The 16,669-nt window shown below is 39.2% G+C and overlaps 1 protein-coding gene and 1 long non-coding RNA gene across 6 annotated transcripts in view; one reads left to right on the top strand and one right to left on the bottom strand.

Annotated features, from left to right (window-relative positions):
- Window positions 1-10,171, bottom strand: part of LOC117152183 — a 10,586-nt gene extending 415 nt beyond the window's left edge. Inside the window, exons 1-2 of the long non-coding RNA XR_004462481.1 lie at window positions 10,159-10,171; window positions 44-49 (exon numbers count right to left, since the gene is read on the bottom strand). This is a non-coding gene — a long non-coding RNA (uncharacterized LOC117152183). The remainder of the gene's footprint in view (window positions 1-43; window positions 50-10,158) is intronic.
- Window positions 1,709-8,506, top strand: LOC100741051 (bestrophin-4-like). Of its 5 annotated transcripts, XM_033323030.1 has the most exons (14): window positions 1,709-2,032; window positions 2,147-2,445; window positions 3,482-3,619; window positions 3,918-4,290; window positions 4,552-4,696; window positions 4,837-5,113; window positions 5,336-5,470; window positions 5,538-5,704; window positions 6,166-6,323; window positions 6,463-6,693; window positions 6,761-6,841; window positions 6,950-7,101; window positions 7,192-7,326; window positions 7,612-8,506. In XM_033323030.1, the coding sequence occupies exons 6-14, from the start codon at window positions 4,935-4,937 to the stop codon at window positions 8,417-8,419; spliced, it is 2,046 nt and encodes a 681-aa protein (XP_033178921.1). In that variant the 5' UTR covers window positions 1,709-2,032; window positions 2,147-2,445; window positions 3,482-3,619; window positions 3,918-4,290; window positions 4,552-4,696; window positions 4,837-4,934; the 3' UTR covers window positions 8,420-8,506. The 5 variants fall into 5 exon arrangements, with proteins under 5 accessions (XP_033178921.1, XP_033178922.1, XP_024226148.1 ...); XM_033323031.1 differs by lacking the exon at window positions 3,918-4,290; XM_024370380.2 differs by lacking the exons at window positions 3,482-3,619; window positions 3,918-4,290.
- Window positions 10,172-16,669: the final 6,498 nt, after the last annotated feature.

Consider the following 16,669-nt stretch of genomic DNA (forward strand, 5'->3'; position numbering starts at 1 on the left):
ACTGAACGGCACGCACATAATACAAACAAGGCAAGTCAAATACCTAGGACTCCACTTAGATACACGATTCACATGGAAACAGCATATTAAATCAATAATAGATAAAATACAGATAGCAAGGAGACAAATGTATTTGTTAACAAGTTGAAAATCCAAACTAAGCATAGAAAACAAACTAAAAATATACAAAACGATCATAAAACCAATTTGGACGTACGGAATACCACTTTGGGGAACAGCAGCAATGAGCCATATAGGCAAATTAGAGACAATCCAAGCTAAAATTCTTAGAACAATAGTAAACGCCCTATGGTACGTTAGAAACGAGGACATACGGAAGGACCTTGGAATACCAACGGTCAAGGAAGAGATTAGCAGATTCGCAAGAAGGTACAGAGAAAGAATAGCAACGCACCCGAACCGGCTGGCAGCGGGAACGATCAACACAACCATAGAAAGGAGACTAAAAAGGGAACACCCAGCAGACCTCACAAAGGATATATCTTAACAAACATCCGAACCGGCTCGCAGCGGAAACGTTCAACACAAGCATAGGAAGAAGACTAAAAAAGAAACACCCAGCAGATCTCATAAAGGATATATCTTAACAAACACGAAGATGGTACCCCATTGGGGGTAGCCACCCACATGATAATCAAACAGCTAAAAAATACTACCAAATGTACAAATTGGACAAATTGTGAATGTGAAATATTAAATAAAAAAAATATAATAATAGTGGACGTGCAGATAAATGAATTCAATGACCAGAAATTTATTTAGTCGATTACTAACTAAAATTTTGTTAGAAGGAATGAAACACGTTTGAACAGACTAATGAATTACAATCGTCGCAACGTAATAAACTGTAGAGGACGAAAGAGAAGCATTGGTCTTTTCGACGTCGGTATTTCAGATAATGTCACATCCATCCTGTCTTTAGTCGATAGTGCTACCGACGAGATACAGACGAAGTAGAAACGAGATCGATCATTAGGATATCGGATAACTTGCAAAATGTGGAATAAGAAAAAAAAGAATTGCACGTCTATTCTGTACTTTGTCCATCTTTCAATTCAATCGTTAAAATAGAGACCGTCTATAATAGAATATAATTCCTATATTTGTCGTAATAAATGGCAGAAAACGTGAGAAAGATTGATTTTTTCGAGGTCGGTATTTCAGAACGCGATATACCAAATCCCTCATAGTGTCAGGTCAAATCAGATCAATCCTGTATTTAATCAATGCATAATGTCACAAATATCTATTCTGTATTTAATCAACGATACAGCAAATTATTGATTCATTAAAATAATTTAATAATTCAGTGGAAGGAATAATTTTATTCCACTTATGTATGTGTGCTAGAGCTGCCAAAAGAACTCGTGAAAACGTACTTCCTTTCCTTCCTTATCCTCTTCATCCATATAAAGTGCCGATTAATTCATTTCAAACGTGATGACTTAAGTAAAAATAAAACCCATTGAAATAATTGTCGATATTTGACGGAACACTTTTATGCACCTTAATTAAAGTATTGCTTCTTTCAAAAGACCAAAGATTATATCGGATTATAATAAACTTTGTCAATGATAGTTACGAATTCGCAATACTAAGAGCTTGACATTCGACCCTTTTAGATTTGGGCACCTGCCATCGGATCAGAATTGACTAGCTTCAATGTTAACATTCGCAATGACGATGCGGATTTTCTTAGCGAATCAGTTTAGCGCTAACTACTAGCCTTGGATGCATACTTGATCTAACAGTCGGACAAGTATTGTTTATATTAGAAGTGTCTTTTTGATCTTTTTTCTTCAAAGTAATAACATGATAGACTAAATCGTACTCTATAATATAAATATTAAATTGTATGTTATATATTTTGGTGTAAAATTGTTTAAAGTCATTAATTAAGTAAATCAATACTTTAAATGCTTATTAAATACTCGTGTGCAGTTGGTAAATCGGTATAACACATGTACGGTGAACTCGTTCGTTGAGTGTATTCGTTCGATATGATTAAAAAGTGAATTTACCTTTCTCATACGATAAGTGCATGGATACAATTCAAAACTTGACTCCAAAATGCTTAAAGTATGAAAAATAGATCTGTTATATTTTCTGTATGCGATTGTTACAGGCAACAGTTGGTTTAATACATTTTGTGCAATAACATAACAAGTACACAACATTGACATTAATAAACGATTACTTGTTAAAGGGAGAGATTGAAAATTGATTTTCATGAGTTGGAAAAATTAATGGCCACATATCAGCGATGGTAAATTGAATTGAAGTTTCTGTAGTAATTACCTTAATTAAAACGTGGAATTTATTTCGTTTGACGTGTTCACAAGTAACGTGTAATAAATTTCGATTTATCAATTGGCAAAACGCTTTCGATTGAACGTTCTTTTACGTACATTGGACCCGTGCAAGGTAAGATATATTTAATGGTAATGCACTTTATGTGTAAAGTGGCAGACAATGGTAAAAGCGCAATGGTAATTTTTAATATTTTAACATTGCACTTTAAACATTGCACATAGCACATATAATATACTATGTCTTTAATTATCGCAAAAATAAAATTGTTTGTCAGTCATAAAAATGTTCTTACAACGAATAACGCTATTTCATATTTTTATGACGATATAAAAGATAAATTTGTATATTGATACTTATTTACAGGCTTAAATAATACAGTTAGTTCCAAGAATTATGTCGATTAACATATTCACAATTTTCCATAAATTTTCTTCGACTACTTTCTGGTACTTGTTTCATCCGACACTGCGCTCTCTTGTATATTTTCGTCATATGCTTATTTTCGAGTTCTATCTTCGTAAAGTTCATTGATTAGATTTCTTTGCAGTATCTTGGATTTTTATTAAATTTACAGAGAATAAACCGCTTCGAATTAGTTTTATTATTTAGATTTGGATTAGTTTTAATCTATTTCGATTAAAGATTAGTTTCAATCTACATCTATTATTTAATCTATTACGTTAAAATTTTAACGGAAGCGTATGGTAGTTCGACCAATGTCGCATGCTTCTTTCGAACATAGATATTTTTAGACCGCTCCCTCGAGGTACAACGAGCGACCGTCAGACAATCTGTTAGACACAATGTTGACGCTTCGCGCACGTGTCAAACAGCACAAAACTTGCAGACGAAATGAAATGTTTTCGTTATCATATCGATGACTGACTCACCACTGAAATAATTCGGTTAAACAAACGGTGTTCATAAATCGCACGCGCGAATAGTTGGTCTGATTGTTTTTTCTTTTTCTTCTTTTTATTAAATAATCACTAGAAGACTACATCAAATTTTTAATTTAACAGTTAATGTAATTAACAGATAATTATATAAAAATTAATTTTTAATTATCATTTAGTATGGTCATAACGTAGATCTATTCTAAATATAAACTAAAACTTATATATGTTGTTTGTAAATGTGTTTCAAGGGAAACGGGGAAAGCGTTTAAAGCGGGGAATGGAAATCTGGAGGATTTATTTCAGTAGATGACAAAACAAATTTGAACAACTAAGATAACAAAAATTTTGAGTATAAAATATCCACAATGCATTCACTCTGATATTTAGTAAGTGAAACGAATCTCTGACTGGGTTTTGCGTCTTTTAGTTGCGTTTAAAAAAATATGAACTGAAATCAACATCTAATTGTAGAATAAAATAAAATATCAAATTAGACCGCAAAACTGAAATAAAATAGCTGAATGATTCTACTGTCGCTTAATATTGGAGTAAATTTGATATTGAATGAAACGTCTAATAAAATAAAAATGTCGTCATAGTAAACTGTCATATTTATTTAAAAAAAAGTCGACTGCTTTCGCTTTCTTACTGCTACTCTCATTCATCAATTTTATCCATTTATAGAATCTACGCCCGAGATACTATGTAAACTTGGTGGTAATTTACAAAATTAATCCAAGAACAACTTCCGTTAGCAATTTGTCAGTAAATAATACCTAATCTAAGAGTACAATTGCGAGCATACCGAGAAGGCTTGTATAAATTGTATATTTACTCAGATGGCGGTTATACCGATGACCAAAGTTATATTTAACGGCATCGCTGCATACTGGCGCAAATGCCAAAACTACTCAGCATTATTTACAGTGCATAAAGCAAACCGTTTGCTTTCTCAACGTTTGTACAGTTTCTTCCACTTTCTTCTATAAACGCCCTTATGCGATATCCAGTTTGCATTAAAATCAAACAGCATTATTAAAGTTATAGATTTAGCGAAGTAAATTAAATATTTTTAATTCTTATTTAAACTTGTATTTAATAAAATTCTCTGTTTAGTGGAAGTTTCATTAGAATTAATAATCGAATATTAATTTCTTAAATCGAAAAGAATTATTAAACTTGCCAATTTAGTTAAGAAAATATTTAAAGCTTTTAATTTTATTTTAATTCGTATTTTTACAAAATATAATGAAATATTCTGTTAAGCGAAATTTATTCTATTTACACATTAATCTACATGTTTCGTATCTATTCGCAGTGATCCAGAATGGATTTCATATCAATAATTCTTCTACCAAAAAAAGATTGTAAAACGATTATCAATTGAAAAATTATTATAAAAGCACTATTATATATGAGGAGAATGTTTTACTGCACTATACGTTTGTTCCATAACGCCTGAGGTATTTACCTATCTAAGAATAATAATTCAACAAATTTCATCGAATTCTATTCCTATTCATTAACTACGTTAAATACGATTATTTAACGTATGGCTAATTATCGTATGGTTACGATAATTATTGGTAATTTATATTGATAGATTAATGAAAGTGAAGTAACAATGAAAAGAAAGAAATTACTATTGCTACGACAAGCTTACTTCCATTACGAAACTGGTAAATAGCGAATGAAAGAAGGATGACAGTCTCGTACCAGTATCAAGTGGCAAACTCTACCAGAGGTGGATTCACCAGGCTTCTTTTTATGTGGAGAGGATCACTGTATAAGCTCATATATAGAGAATTACTCTTATTCCTGATACTCTTTGCAGCAATTTCCACTGTTTACCGTCACATACTCAGTATCAAACTGAAAAGGTTCGCAATTCAATTATTAATATGATTTCGATTAAATAACGATCGGATGTAATGCTCTATAACTTTTATATATTATTAATATTTGTAACAGTTAAATTTTTATATTTAAGGGAGAAATTGCACGTGTATATATGTATAACAATAGGATATACATACACACATATATAATAAATAAATAATTGATGTAACAATTAATTATTAAATATATCGTTTCATTTCTAGAGAATTCGAAAAGATTGTCATTTATTGCGATAATTTTATTAATTTAATTCCATTAAGTTTCGTTCTTGGATTCTACGTATCTTACGTTGCTCAAAGATGGTGGCAACAATATCAAGCGATACCTTGGCCCGATAAGTAAGTCTGGAGAATAAATATTCAATGGAACAATGAAACGTTTAATATCGATAACTGTTATTAATAGGGTAATGCATTTAATTGCTTTGTATGTTACTGGAAACGACGAATACGCTCGTACACTTCGAAGAGCTCTGATGCGCTACTTGAACCTTTCCCTGATACTTGTTTTACGTTCGATCAGTTCGGCGGTGAAAAAACGATTCCCAACGCTCGATCACGTCGTTGATTCTGGTAAAGTTTTCTTTCAACGTGAACGTACTAATTTTAACCCGTAGTATGCATTCCCACGAAAGCGTATTATATACGTTACTCACTTCGAAGAAAGACTAACAAGGCACAAATCATGATGAAATGGAATTACGAAAATTGATAACAGAAAATCTTTACGAACGGCAGTAAAAATCATAATCATTGAATTTGGATTAAAAACTTATTCTAACAAAGGTGAATCCGTTTTTCGGTTATTTGTATATACCATATACATACATGTGCATTTTTTTGCAATTATTTAAAAATTATTTCCATAGAAGGTTATAATATTACACGATGTTTGGAAATAATATATTTCTTGTTAATATGTAGGAGTCCAGTAAATTACAGCAGTTCTTTCAAATAAAATCGGCTTTTAGTATCAATGATGATATTAATACAATGGATATTATACGAATAATACAATAAACATCTGATTGCAGGTTTTATGACAGCGTTTGAATTGGATTTATTTTTGGCAGTACCAAGCTTAGAATTCAACACTTATTGGATCCCTTGCACATGGTTTATCAACCTTCTAAAAGAAGCGCGTCATAATCACAGAATTCCCGATCCTCAGGGATTAAAATTAATTATGGAGGTATGATATCATGTCGCAGCATCAAGTTGCGATTGCAAAAGGAATTTACAATTTACTTGATACAACTCGTATCAACGAATCAAATATTTCGAAAAATCTAATTTGTTACCATGCTAGTAAAAGATAATAATCGTTACAGGAATTCAGCGAATTTCGTACAAAATGTGGCCTTTTATGGAGCTACGATTGGATATCAATTCCGTTAGTTTACACGCAAGTAGTGACATTGGCGACGTACAGTTTCTTTGCCGTGGCTTTAATAGCTCGTCAGTACATCGATGGTAAAGAAAAACAATTCCAGCTGCAGATTGACATTTACATACCTGTTTTTACTCTGCTACAATTTTTCTTTTTCATGGGCTTGTTAAAGGTACATACAACTTTTCCTATAACGAGAAAGATAACAAATTGTCAAAACAATAATTATACTTCGATAGGTAGCGGAACAATTAATTAATCCTTTTGGCGATGACGACGAAGATTTCGAATTGAATTGGATAATTGATCGCCATACAAAAGTAATTAAGCTTCTTTATATATCGATGTCTAAGATTTATTTTACAAATATCTTCTGAAATATTTTCGAATCGTACAGTTTTAGTTTCCCCATTTATTTTATATATCAGGTATCATACCTTGGAGTAGATACCCTTATGAATCGTTGTCCACCATTGGTCAAAGATATTTACTATGACGCTGAAAATCTAATTTTACCATATACTGAAGCAGCGGCTGCTTACAAAAAGAAAACTTATCGCGGTAGTGTGGCACACATGACGTTAGTATCCTTAAAAGGTTTTAATTAATGTATGGAAATTATTATGGCAGGAGGTACTTTCAAAATTGATGTTCATCTTTTGACGTTTAGCGTTCCCGAGGAAAAGCAAACTATGTTTCTACCAGATGTTATAGAAGAGGACGAAGAGGACGTAAAACCGTCACATCACACATCAACGATGAGTTTAGCTACTCATCCTAATGACAGCCCACCGTGTGAAAGGCGGTAAGATTATAATGTATAATGTATTCGCGTAATTTCTTTAATTATTCTCCATATTCTTTTTAAATATTATTCAAGCAATTGTTTTTATTAAATAATTTAAGAATTCTTAATTAAAACTAAAATTCAATGAAATTATATGCATACCAATTTCAACATGTATAACAAAGGAATCTTAAAAATCAAATTCCAGGAACGAATATATAATACAATAATTTGTATTGCGAAATCGTGTGAAAACGTAGTTAATGAAATGATGTTTTGTTAAGTTAAACTCGTTTGTTTCAGCCAGATCAGCCCGCGCCCTGAAACACCTACGAAAATTGATCAAACTTGTCCTGAGACAATTTTACAGTTTGATATTCAGGAACCATCGGTCCACGCCGACCAAATAGAACAAAAAGCGAAAAATATAGCAGACACTATAAAGAAATTTTCATCTTTAGGAAAGTATTCGTTGCCACGAATTGATTCAAGTCGAAAGCCATTTTTCACATTAACAAAAAGTCCTAAGTTGGTTATACAACCTTGGCCGAGTACGTCCAATTTATCAATACCCTCGAGACAAATCATAGACACACCTTCCGTTTACATGGATAATCTAAATCCATGGAGAGATTATAGTCCAAAAATTGCACTACCATATTCGTTTAATGTTGGTGGTTCGGAACATTCCCCGGAAGAGGAAGGGCAATACGACTTCGAAAGTATACATCCATCAGACGATACTGTTATAAACCCAAGTGACAGTCCTCATTCAGATACATGCCAGTTACAGTGCCAACATTACGGTACTTCTTATTTAACGCTGCCAGAAACACCTTTGTCAATCCCGTCGAAAGCAACGATGCCGAAAAATAGAAGCCCCAAGTTTCTTGTAAGAAGACATAAATCAATGGGGACAGGTAGAAAGAAAGGTATTCAATGGAAACGGATCGTGAAAACTACTAAGAAAAATACACCAGACGGTATGCCGAAAACCGAACGAAGCTTAACTCGTTCGAGGGACTCGCCAAATTTAAAATTGAAAGAAACATCGCCGAATACAAACAAAGACGATATATCTGATACAGACACATCGGGCGAAGAAGGATGAGTCTAAAGATTGTAATTACACATCTATGTGATAATTATTAAGGAATATAAAATAATGCGTTATATAAAAGTATTTATCAGTATAAAATGGCGTCTTGTATTCTTCATTTGGTGGCGCACACACCGCACATCAGTCTATTTACCCTATATCAACACTAGTGCTAGTCAGTTACGATGCAATTGCAGTTTTACATATTGTGACTGAAATATTCAAATCAACGTATCTCCAGTGCTATTGAAGATATGTAGGTACTTGGATGCGCGTTATACTCCTCAGCTGATGTTATTCCAGTTTTGCATATTAAAGCTGAAATATTTAAATCAACGTATCTCCGCAACTATTTGAGAGATATAGACACTTCGATACGCTCTATGCTCCATAGTTGGTGCTACAAACATGTCACACCAGTCAGTCTACCCTATATCAACAATAGCCCCCGTCAAATCCGAAGTAATTGCAGTTTTGCAAACGAGTTATACACCCCTTTTGATACCTCATACAACGCACAATAATCGGTTTACTCTTTATGCATCCTAGTCCTTGCCAGTTCACAACAACAGTTCACTAGATTGGTGTTGAATTATTTAAATCAACGAATGTCCGCTGCAATTTGAGATATGTAAACACTTCGATGCGCGCCGCACTCATATTCTTGTGGCGCATACAGCGCACATCAAGGGGTTTAATCTATATTAACACTGGGCCTCGTCAAATCTTATGAACTTGCAGTTTTACATATTGAAGCTGAAATATTTAAATAAACGTATCTCCGCTGCTGTTGGAGATATGTAGGCATTTCGATGCGCGTTATACACCTCATTTACTGCCGCATTCAGCGAATATTCAGGCTGAAATATTCAAATTAACGTATTTTCGCTGCTATTTGAGATATATAGATACTTTGCTGCGCGTTGTACTTCCCTTCTGGTCCCGCATACATTGCACATGTATCGATTTACCCTATATTAACACTAGCCCTCGTCAGTTGGTATTCAGCAGCAATTGTGCTAATTTGCGTTGAAATGCTCAAATCGAAACATCTCTGCTTCTATTTGAGATATGTATTGTAGACAATTCAATGCGCATTATGCATTCCTTATTGTGCTGCGTGCACCGCTCATCAGTCGGATGGCTCTATATCAACACTACTTGTTACGACCGTTCGCGGAGAAACGCGGTCGTTAGGAAACGCGTCAGCGAGAGGCGTAAATTCTCGCTACGATTCTGTTAATCGACGCCGCGAAAGAGTCGTCCCCCCCTTTTTTGTAGCGAGGAGGGGAAAATGCTTTTACGCATACCCAAAGACCCGCGTCTCCGGGTTATGTAGGACTCGGCAGATGACATCGCCATACCCACTAAAAACCCCTCCTCATTCTCCCTCTGCTATGGTACTCGAGGCACCAACCCGGTACGGTCATTCGACATTACTTCAGGTTGGCCTCTACACCACGTACCTAATCCTTTATCCTCCCTCCTCGACTCCGGTCATTCTTCTCCTCCTTCCTTCCCTTCTTCTCCTGTCCTCCACCTCCCTTTCCTTAGAAAGCCGGCATTTCAAAAAGTCATGAAAGTACAAAAGTCATGAAACCTGTTCCACAACCGCTCCTCTGCTACCATCTTCTCAACGACTCGGTTCTCCAATTTAAAATCTTCACCGATCTCGACCTCCAACTCCGTTCTCTCCTCCGTCCATCTAGGGCACCAAACTAGCACATGCTCGGCGTCATCCATCACCGCACCACAATCCTAACAGCTGGTGTGCGACTCTTTGCCGATCCTATGACGGTAACGGTTAAAGATACCGTGTCCCGTAAGGACCTGCATCATATGGTAGTTGATCCTCCTCCTTATTTTATAGAAGATCAGCGGATCTTCTACGAGTCTCCTAGTCTAATTGGAGCGCTCACTCCAATCTCCACCTGTCCTCTGCCTCCATCTCCAAAACCTTCATTTCTTCCTGCCCAGCATGTGCCGCTTTTTCAGGGCCCTCCTTGATCCGCCTCTTCACTCCATACTGTTTCCACCGCAACCATGGCTTGATGTAAATCAGCATGCTACCAGTAAGCACACACAAAGCCCCATGTGATACCGTACGGTAGGCGGTAGACGTACGGATCAACGCTGCTCTTTGCGCCCTTCTCATGATCGTCCTATTTGTTTCTCTTCGCAGAGAGGAGGCCCATATCGGTGTACCATATAATACCACAGACTCCCAGACCCCATAATACAGCCTCCTGACTAAATCGTTGAGCCCACCGACGTTTGGGAGTACGCTCCGTATGGCGCTCAAGAACCGTTCTGCTTTATCATAAACTGCTTTGAGGTGGAGGGAGAATCCCCTAGCACTATCCAACACTACCCCTAGGTACTTCACAACACGGCTGGTGGAAACCTCCCCCTCCCATCCCCCACGTCAACATTAAAAATCTTCGGAATCCTCTTCCTTGTTAAGAGGATAACCTCCGTCTTCTCCCTGGCCAGATGCAATCCAGCCTCGCAGCACCACCTGGTGGCCAAAGCTATGACCGCCTTTATCCTTTCATTAAAGTCGTGGGACCCTCTAACCTCGAGTAGAACCGCCAGTTCGTCGGCGAACGCTACTGCTTCGGTATCCTTCTCCCGGTCCAGCGCCGCCAGCACCCCGTCATACACTAGATTCCACAGTAAAGGTCCTAAGACCGACCCCTGCGGGATCCCTGCGTAGACGTTCCTCCTTACGACACCGTCCTGACAGTGTACCAATATTCTCGTCTCAGCCAGATAGTCCGCTAACAACTCCTGTAGCTGTCCCGGTAGCCGTCTCCTTCGAATCTCCTCCATTATCCTCTCCCTCCTTAGAGCGTTAAAGGCGTTCTTCAGATCAAGGGCGACCAGAACACACACCAGGCCCTTCCTTCTACACTCTTCAGCAACTGCGACCGTCCTATCCAGGGCTTCAAGAGTCCTCCTCTTTCTTCTGAAGCCATACTGATCCCTATGGAAGGGATCCTGAACAATGCTCCTCTCTATGAGCATTTTCAGCGTGTGCTCCCACACCTTGTTCAGCGCCGGCAGTATGCTAATCGGCCTATACGCCGATGACGTCCCAGGTTCTTTGCCAGGCTTGGGTATTAATACCACCTCTTTCCATACCGCCGGTATTTTTCCACCGGTATTTATTCCGTTGAGCACTGTCAGGACCCTATATCCTATCAATCTAGGACCCTACTCGCCCTCCAACTTAGCCTCATTCGTCTATTGACGCTAATTATATCCGGGAAGCTAGTCCCTCTATTTCTCAGGAAGGAGTAGCGTCGTCCTAATAGGTATAAGCTCATTCCTCGTCATAACATCGAGTGGGCATGTTCCCCTCGTTCCATCTTAGAGCCCCCCACACCGATGATTTCGCATTAAAGTCACCGGCAACCATAATCGCCGGTGCTCTTTTCCTCTCCTCCTTTATGACCCCTTCCAGTTCCTTCAAATAATCGTTGAACTGGTCCCTGCCCTTATTGGGGGAACAATACCCACTGACGCAAAACACATCACCAACCCTGACCCCTACAATCCCTACATTTCTTATCAGGGTCTCGCTCGCCGCATGTTTTCCATTAAACAGGGTGACCCATACCGATGCATCCCCACCCTCGTCATTAAGCCAATAAGGCAACTGCCTATTGGGCTCGGAGATGGTTACTATGTCCACCCTGCTTTCACATACGCACTGCATCATCAGGTCTTGCGCAAGCCTGCACCTGTTCAGGTTTATTTGTAAGACTCTAATTGGGCCCCCATCTATTCCTACTACCTAAGCGCACCATAGGGCACGCCAACGACCCCGTTACGTGTCTTGCATTTATACTACCATGTTTCAGACACATGGCGCATCTCGGCTCTCTATCACAATCCTTCATACTATGCTCAGCGCTGCCGCACCTCCTACACAACTCTCTGAACAGAACACCTGTAACAGCGCCGAACATTAGCTAACTGCCTAACGGAGGCTATCGTTAGCCCAGTTCTCAGTCTCCTTTCTCTCTCGCCACTAGACACTCCACTAACTGGGAGGACCACTACAGCCCCTTGTGTGCTCCATAGTGCCGCCTTTATAGATTTAATTTCCACCTCCCCACTCTCCTCCATTCCCCACTGCGACCTGATTTCTTCCACCAGCTCGTCTCTGCTGGTGAGGGGGTCGATGTTCCTTATTTGTAGAGTCGCCCTGTTCACCAGAGCGGCCACCTCCATACTATCACTCAAGTCGGCTCTCAATTTAGCCGCCGCCTCGCTGACCACCACCATCCTGTCGAATTCAATCAGGATATGGTCCGCTCTCGTCCTACAGACCCCCATGGCTCCCTCCAATGAACTCCTCACCGCCATTATCCTCTTATACACCTGAAGCCACTCACAACCTTCCTCCACCTTAATTAGTATGGCTTCCTTCCTCCTCCTGTTTCTTGGTACGCCCCTCTCTTCAGTACCAACCCGCCGGTTGCTTCCCAGGCGCACCATCGGGGTAGCTTGCTCTAAGGGAGCTCTCCTCTCCCTCCTCCTTTTTTTACCCTCACCCATCCTTCGGAATCCTCGCTGTAATCACCCCTTATCACTCTATTCTCCCTTCTACACGACTCAGCGTATGTGCCCTCTCCTCTTCAGGGTCTCTTATACCCTTCAACTCTCATACCTTCAGCCGGCGATACTACCTTTCTTTTTGAATATCCGTCCTTGGCTATCGTCACTTCCCTCTCCAACTCTGCCCTGTCTGCCCTTTTCACAACCTCGGCAGGCTCTCTCCTTCTCCTTCTTCTTCTCTCCTTGTGTTCCCCACACTGCTCCAGGGTAGACAGGATACCTTTCATCATGTTGCCTAACTCCCTTATTCCTTCATCCTTCTCTTTGTCCAACTTTAGCCTCTTCAACACCATGTTGAACATTTTAACCATCCCTGTCATGGCTTGTGTGAGCCCCTTCAACTCAGCCCTGGAGATCAGAAGATCCTCGTCATCAGCATCGCTAATCTGCGTATCGTCTAGCGTAGGCCAGCCCTTTTTCCCTGCTACCGGCGTACTGTGGTCGCTCCCTCTAGTTCCAAAGGAACCCTCCGATTCCTCAGCCACTCCAACCTCCGTCCTTTCACTAATCATAGGGCTCCTCTGAAGTCTCTTACTCGGTTTAAAGGGGCAGAAATTCTCACCCTCCCCCCATCCTTCCTCGGAATAACCGAGATTATCACATTCTCATTCGGCTTCACGTCAGACGCCATCCTCGGCTTCTCTCCTCCCGCTGTCGTCTTCTTTAGCTTGCCCTCCTCCTTTTCCTTTTCCTTTTCCCCAGTAGCTATTACCGCACAAAGGGATGCTTGGGGTTCCACCTCCCCTCCCGCCGTTCTTCCAGTAACATAATAACCGTCGGGTCGAGCATGGTAAGCCACTCGTATTCCCGACGGGGCCTGGGGGCTCCGAAACCCCCTGCGTCGTACGTTTGTTAACCTTAGACCGTCTGTCCATATTGTATGTAAAAAGCAAGTCCATAAACATCGCCAATAGAGTCTCGAAAGACCCGTTATCCTTATTTTTTATCGACATAAAGCAAAAACCTAACAATAAGGAAATTTACAACATCAGTCGCCTAATGAACGCAATAGTAAAATTCGAACCACCGCTTGTTAAAAAAGAGATAGTTCAATGCAAAAGGTGCCAAAGGTATGGTCATACGCAGAAATACCTTCCGCTGCGTTAAATGTGCAGGTACACACTCCACTGACCAGTGCCATAAATTAATAAATAAATAAATAATTTAAATAATAAATATTAAATAATAAATAAATAAATCGAATAAAACAATTACTAGTTAATCAATACAAAACTATAAATAAATAAATATCATAAACTAAAAGAATAAATAAAATAATAAAATATTATAACATTATAGCGGTGCATACATCCAACCGCTACATACCCCAACCTACTAATCACCACGTAACTTCTACAGCCGCCCCATTACTCGGCACCCCATTACTTATTTATTTATTCCAAGGCACTTAGTTCGGCTCGTGTCACAATAAATAAATGGCCAAATAAATATTATAAGTATAAGAACCCTGGCCGGCCCGACTTTATTCCTTAAAAATAGGAACTTACTTCGAGTCGACCGTACATGCTCATATTATTTATTTATTTGCAGTTATCCTCTAACGCGTATGTATATAAACGACTAATTACCGTGACGCGTGAATCTGCCATTATAGTCGATGGGGTCTTGTGTAGATGTTTATTTGACTTTATCCGAGGTCGCTAATACCGGATAAATTCAAATTAACGATTACTACCGTACTTTTCGTTTCTCGCACACTTCCTATCCTCCACTTACTTTTTCTTGTTCAGTGAGGATATTATCACCCCATTACGCGCAAACGTCTTGTTGCTCACCCCCTCAATCATCATACATGCCAACTCTATTTCCATTTCCATTTCCACACATTCACTCACTCTCCCCCGCATCTCCCGATACTATCATACTCTCATACATTCTCCTGCCACCTCAGTCCACGTATACCCCTCATTTCATTTCACTACTCCTTACAATTATTATTACACTACCTTTCCCGCCTCATTGACCCCTTACGCCCTATACGAATCACGCCAAACTACGTCCTCGTACATACACTCGACTAGCGGGAGCAACCCGTCAACACGTCCGCTCCCCATCGCGCCCTGAACCGAACTCCAAAATAGTCATTCCCCTGTTCCGATTAAGATAACAGAGGTGGTTCAATGAATGTAACACTGTATTAACAGGTTAACATAAAATAATATATTTGACAATAATATGATGAATATATTACAGAAAGTTGACTCGACTTTACGATATCTCTAAATGAATTCGTTAGACTATTTGATTTTGCTCGTCAGACTTCTCGATGTGTAACGTTTGACTCGTCAGGAGGGACTGATTGCCCTTCGATCATTTCTTTGTCTTGTTTGGAAGACGACCCCCACTATGCTCGGGTTACGCCACCGCTCGCGCCTATGATCACGTATGCCTATTCTCGTGTGAAAAAACGTAACGGACAAAAATCGACGTTTCTAGAGCTCGCTGCTTGGCGACAACTATGCGCTCGTTGATACATTGTATATGATCCGGCGGGCAGATAAGACGATCTGCCTGCGACACTATAGGACCGCGAGCGACGGTTAGAAAATACAGCCTGTGGTAAGCCTCGTGGCGTAACACTACTGCTTGTCAGTTGCGGTCAGTAGCGGCACATAAATCAATGGAAGATTTGAAACGGGAGAGACTCATTGTGCCTTGGAATATCAACGTTTTTTTTTGTTTACAAAATCTATAGGCAAATGAACTTCGGACAAGATATTATTGCCGTTACTGGTAATCTTCAACCGGAGTTACATAAGACCTTCAACTTCGAACTTTTTATAGTGCTAGTAGATTTGGTAACGGTATGATTTTCTCACTTAACCACCGATCGATAATATTTGTTACGTCCGGTGACTCTTTGCGTAGCCCGGAATCCATCCCTCAGTCGAAGCGGCCACTCGCTACGTCAATATCATTAGTTGAACCTTAATAATCATAAGGAACTGTCGTAAAACTAAGTATTTCGATTTGACCGTTAAGGCCGTTAAGTAGTACAAAACACCTTCGAGTCAAGAGGTTCCTTATGGTTATTGCTCCATCAAGTAAAACGTGGGGAAACGTTGTTTTTCCCCATTTTTCCCGGGATTTCCATCCGGTGGTGGGGCGACCAACACCCAGTAAGAGTTTTTCTCTGCGACAGCATCGTCATCGAAATTCATTGGTCCAACGACTACAGATCAGTCAACATCTCTACACTGGGTTCACTTCTTTAATTCAGTCAACATCTCTTCATTCTCTACATCTACTTCTGATCACTCATCTAATTAACATATATGTCGGGTTTACATTAGAATTAGGGTTAGGAGCGTGAAACGAATCTTCGTTTGGATTACACGTTGTCGTTATGCAATAGAGAAGACATCGACTAGTGCAAATACGATTATCATAGAACTGGACAAGTAACCGTGGTAATTAGATACTCGAGAAACTAATGACAATGATCCTAGGTTCAATAACGAATCCGCGGTCGACGGGATGATAGATGAACGTGCTCACAAAATCTAAGTCGGACGCGTAATATTCACTGGTCGTGAGGTGTTACCCTTTTCGTCGATGAGATCGCGAGAGAGAATGAATTTCCGTCCCGATGATGCCACAGAGGAAAACTATAAT

The sequence above is a fragment of the Bombus impatiens genome, unplaced genomic scaffold, assembly GCF_000188095.3.
Source record: "Bombus impatiens unplaced genomic scaffold, BIMP_2.2 scf_0041, whole genome shotgun sequence".
Classification (NCBI taxonomy): Eukaryota; Metazoa; Arthropoda; class Insecta; order Hymenoptera; family Apidae; genus Bombus; species Bombus impatiens.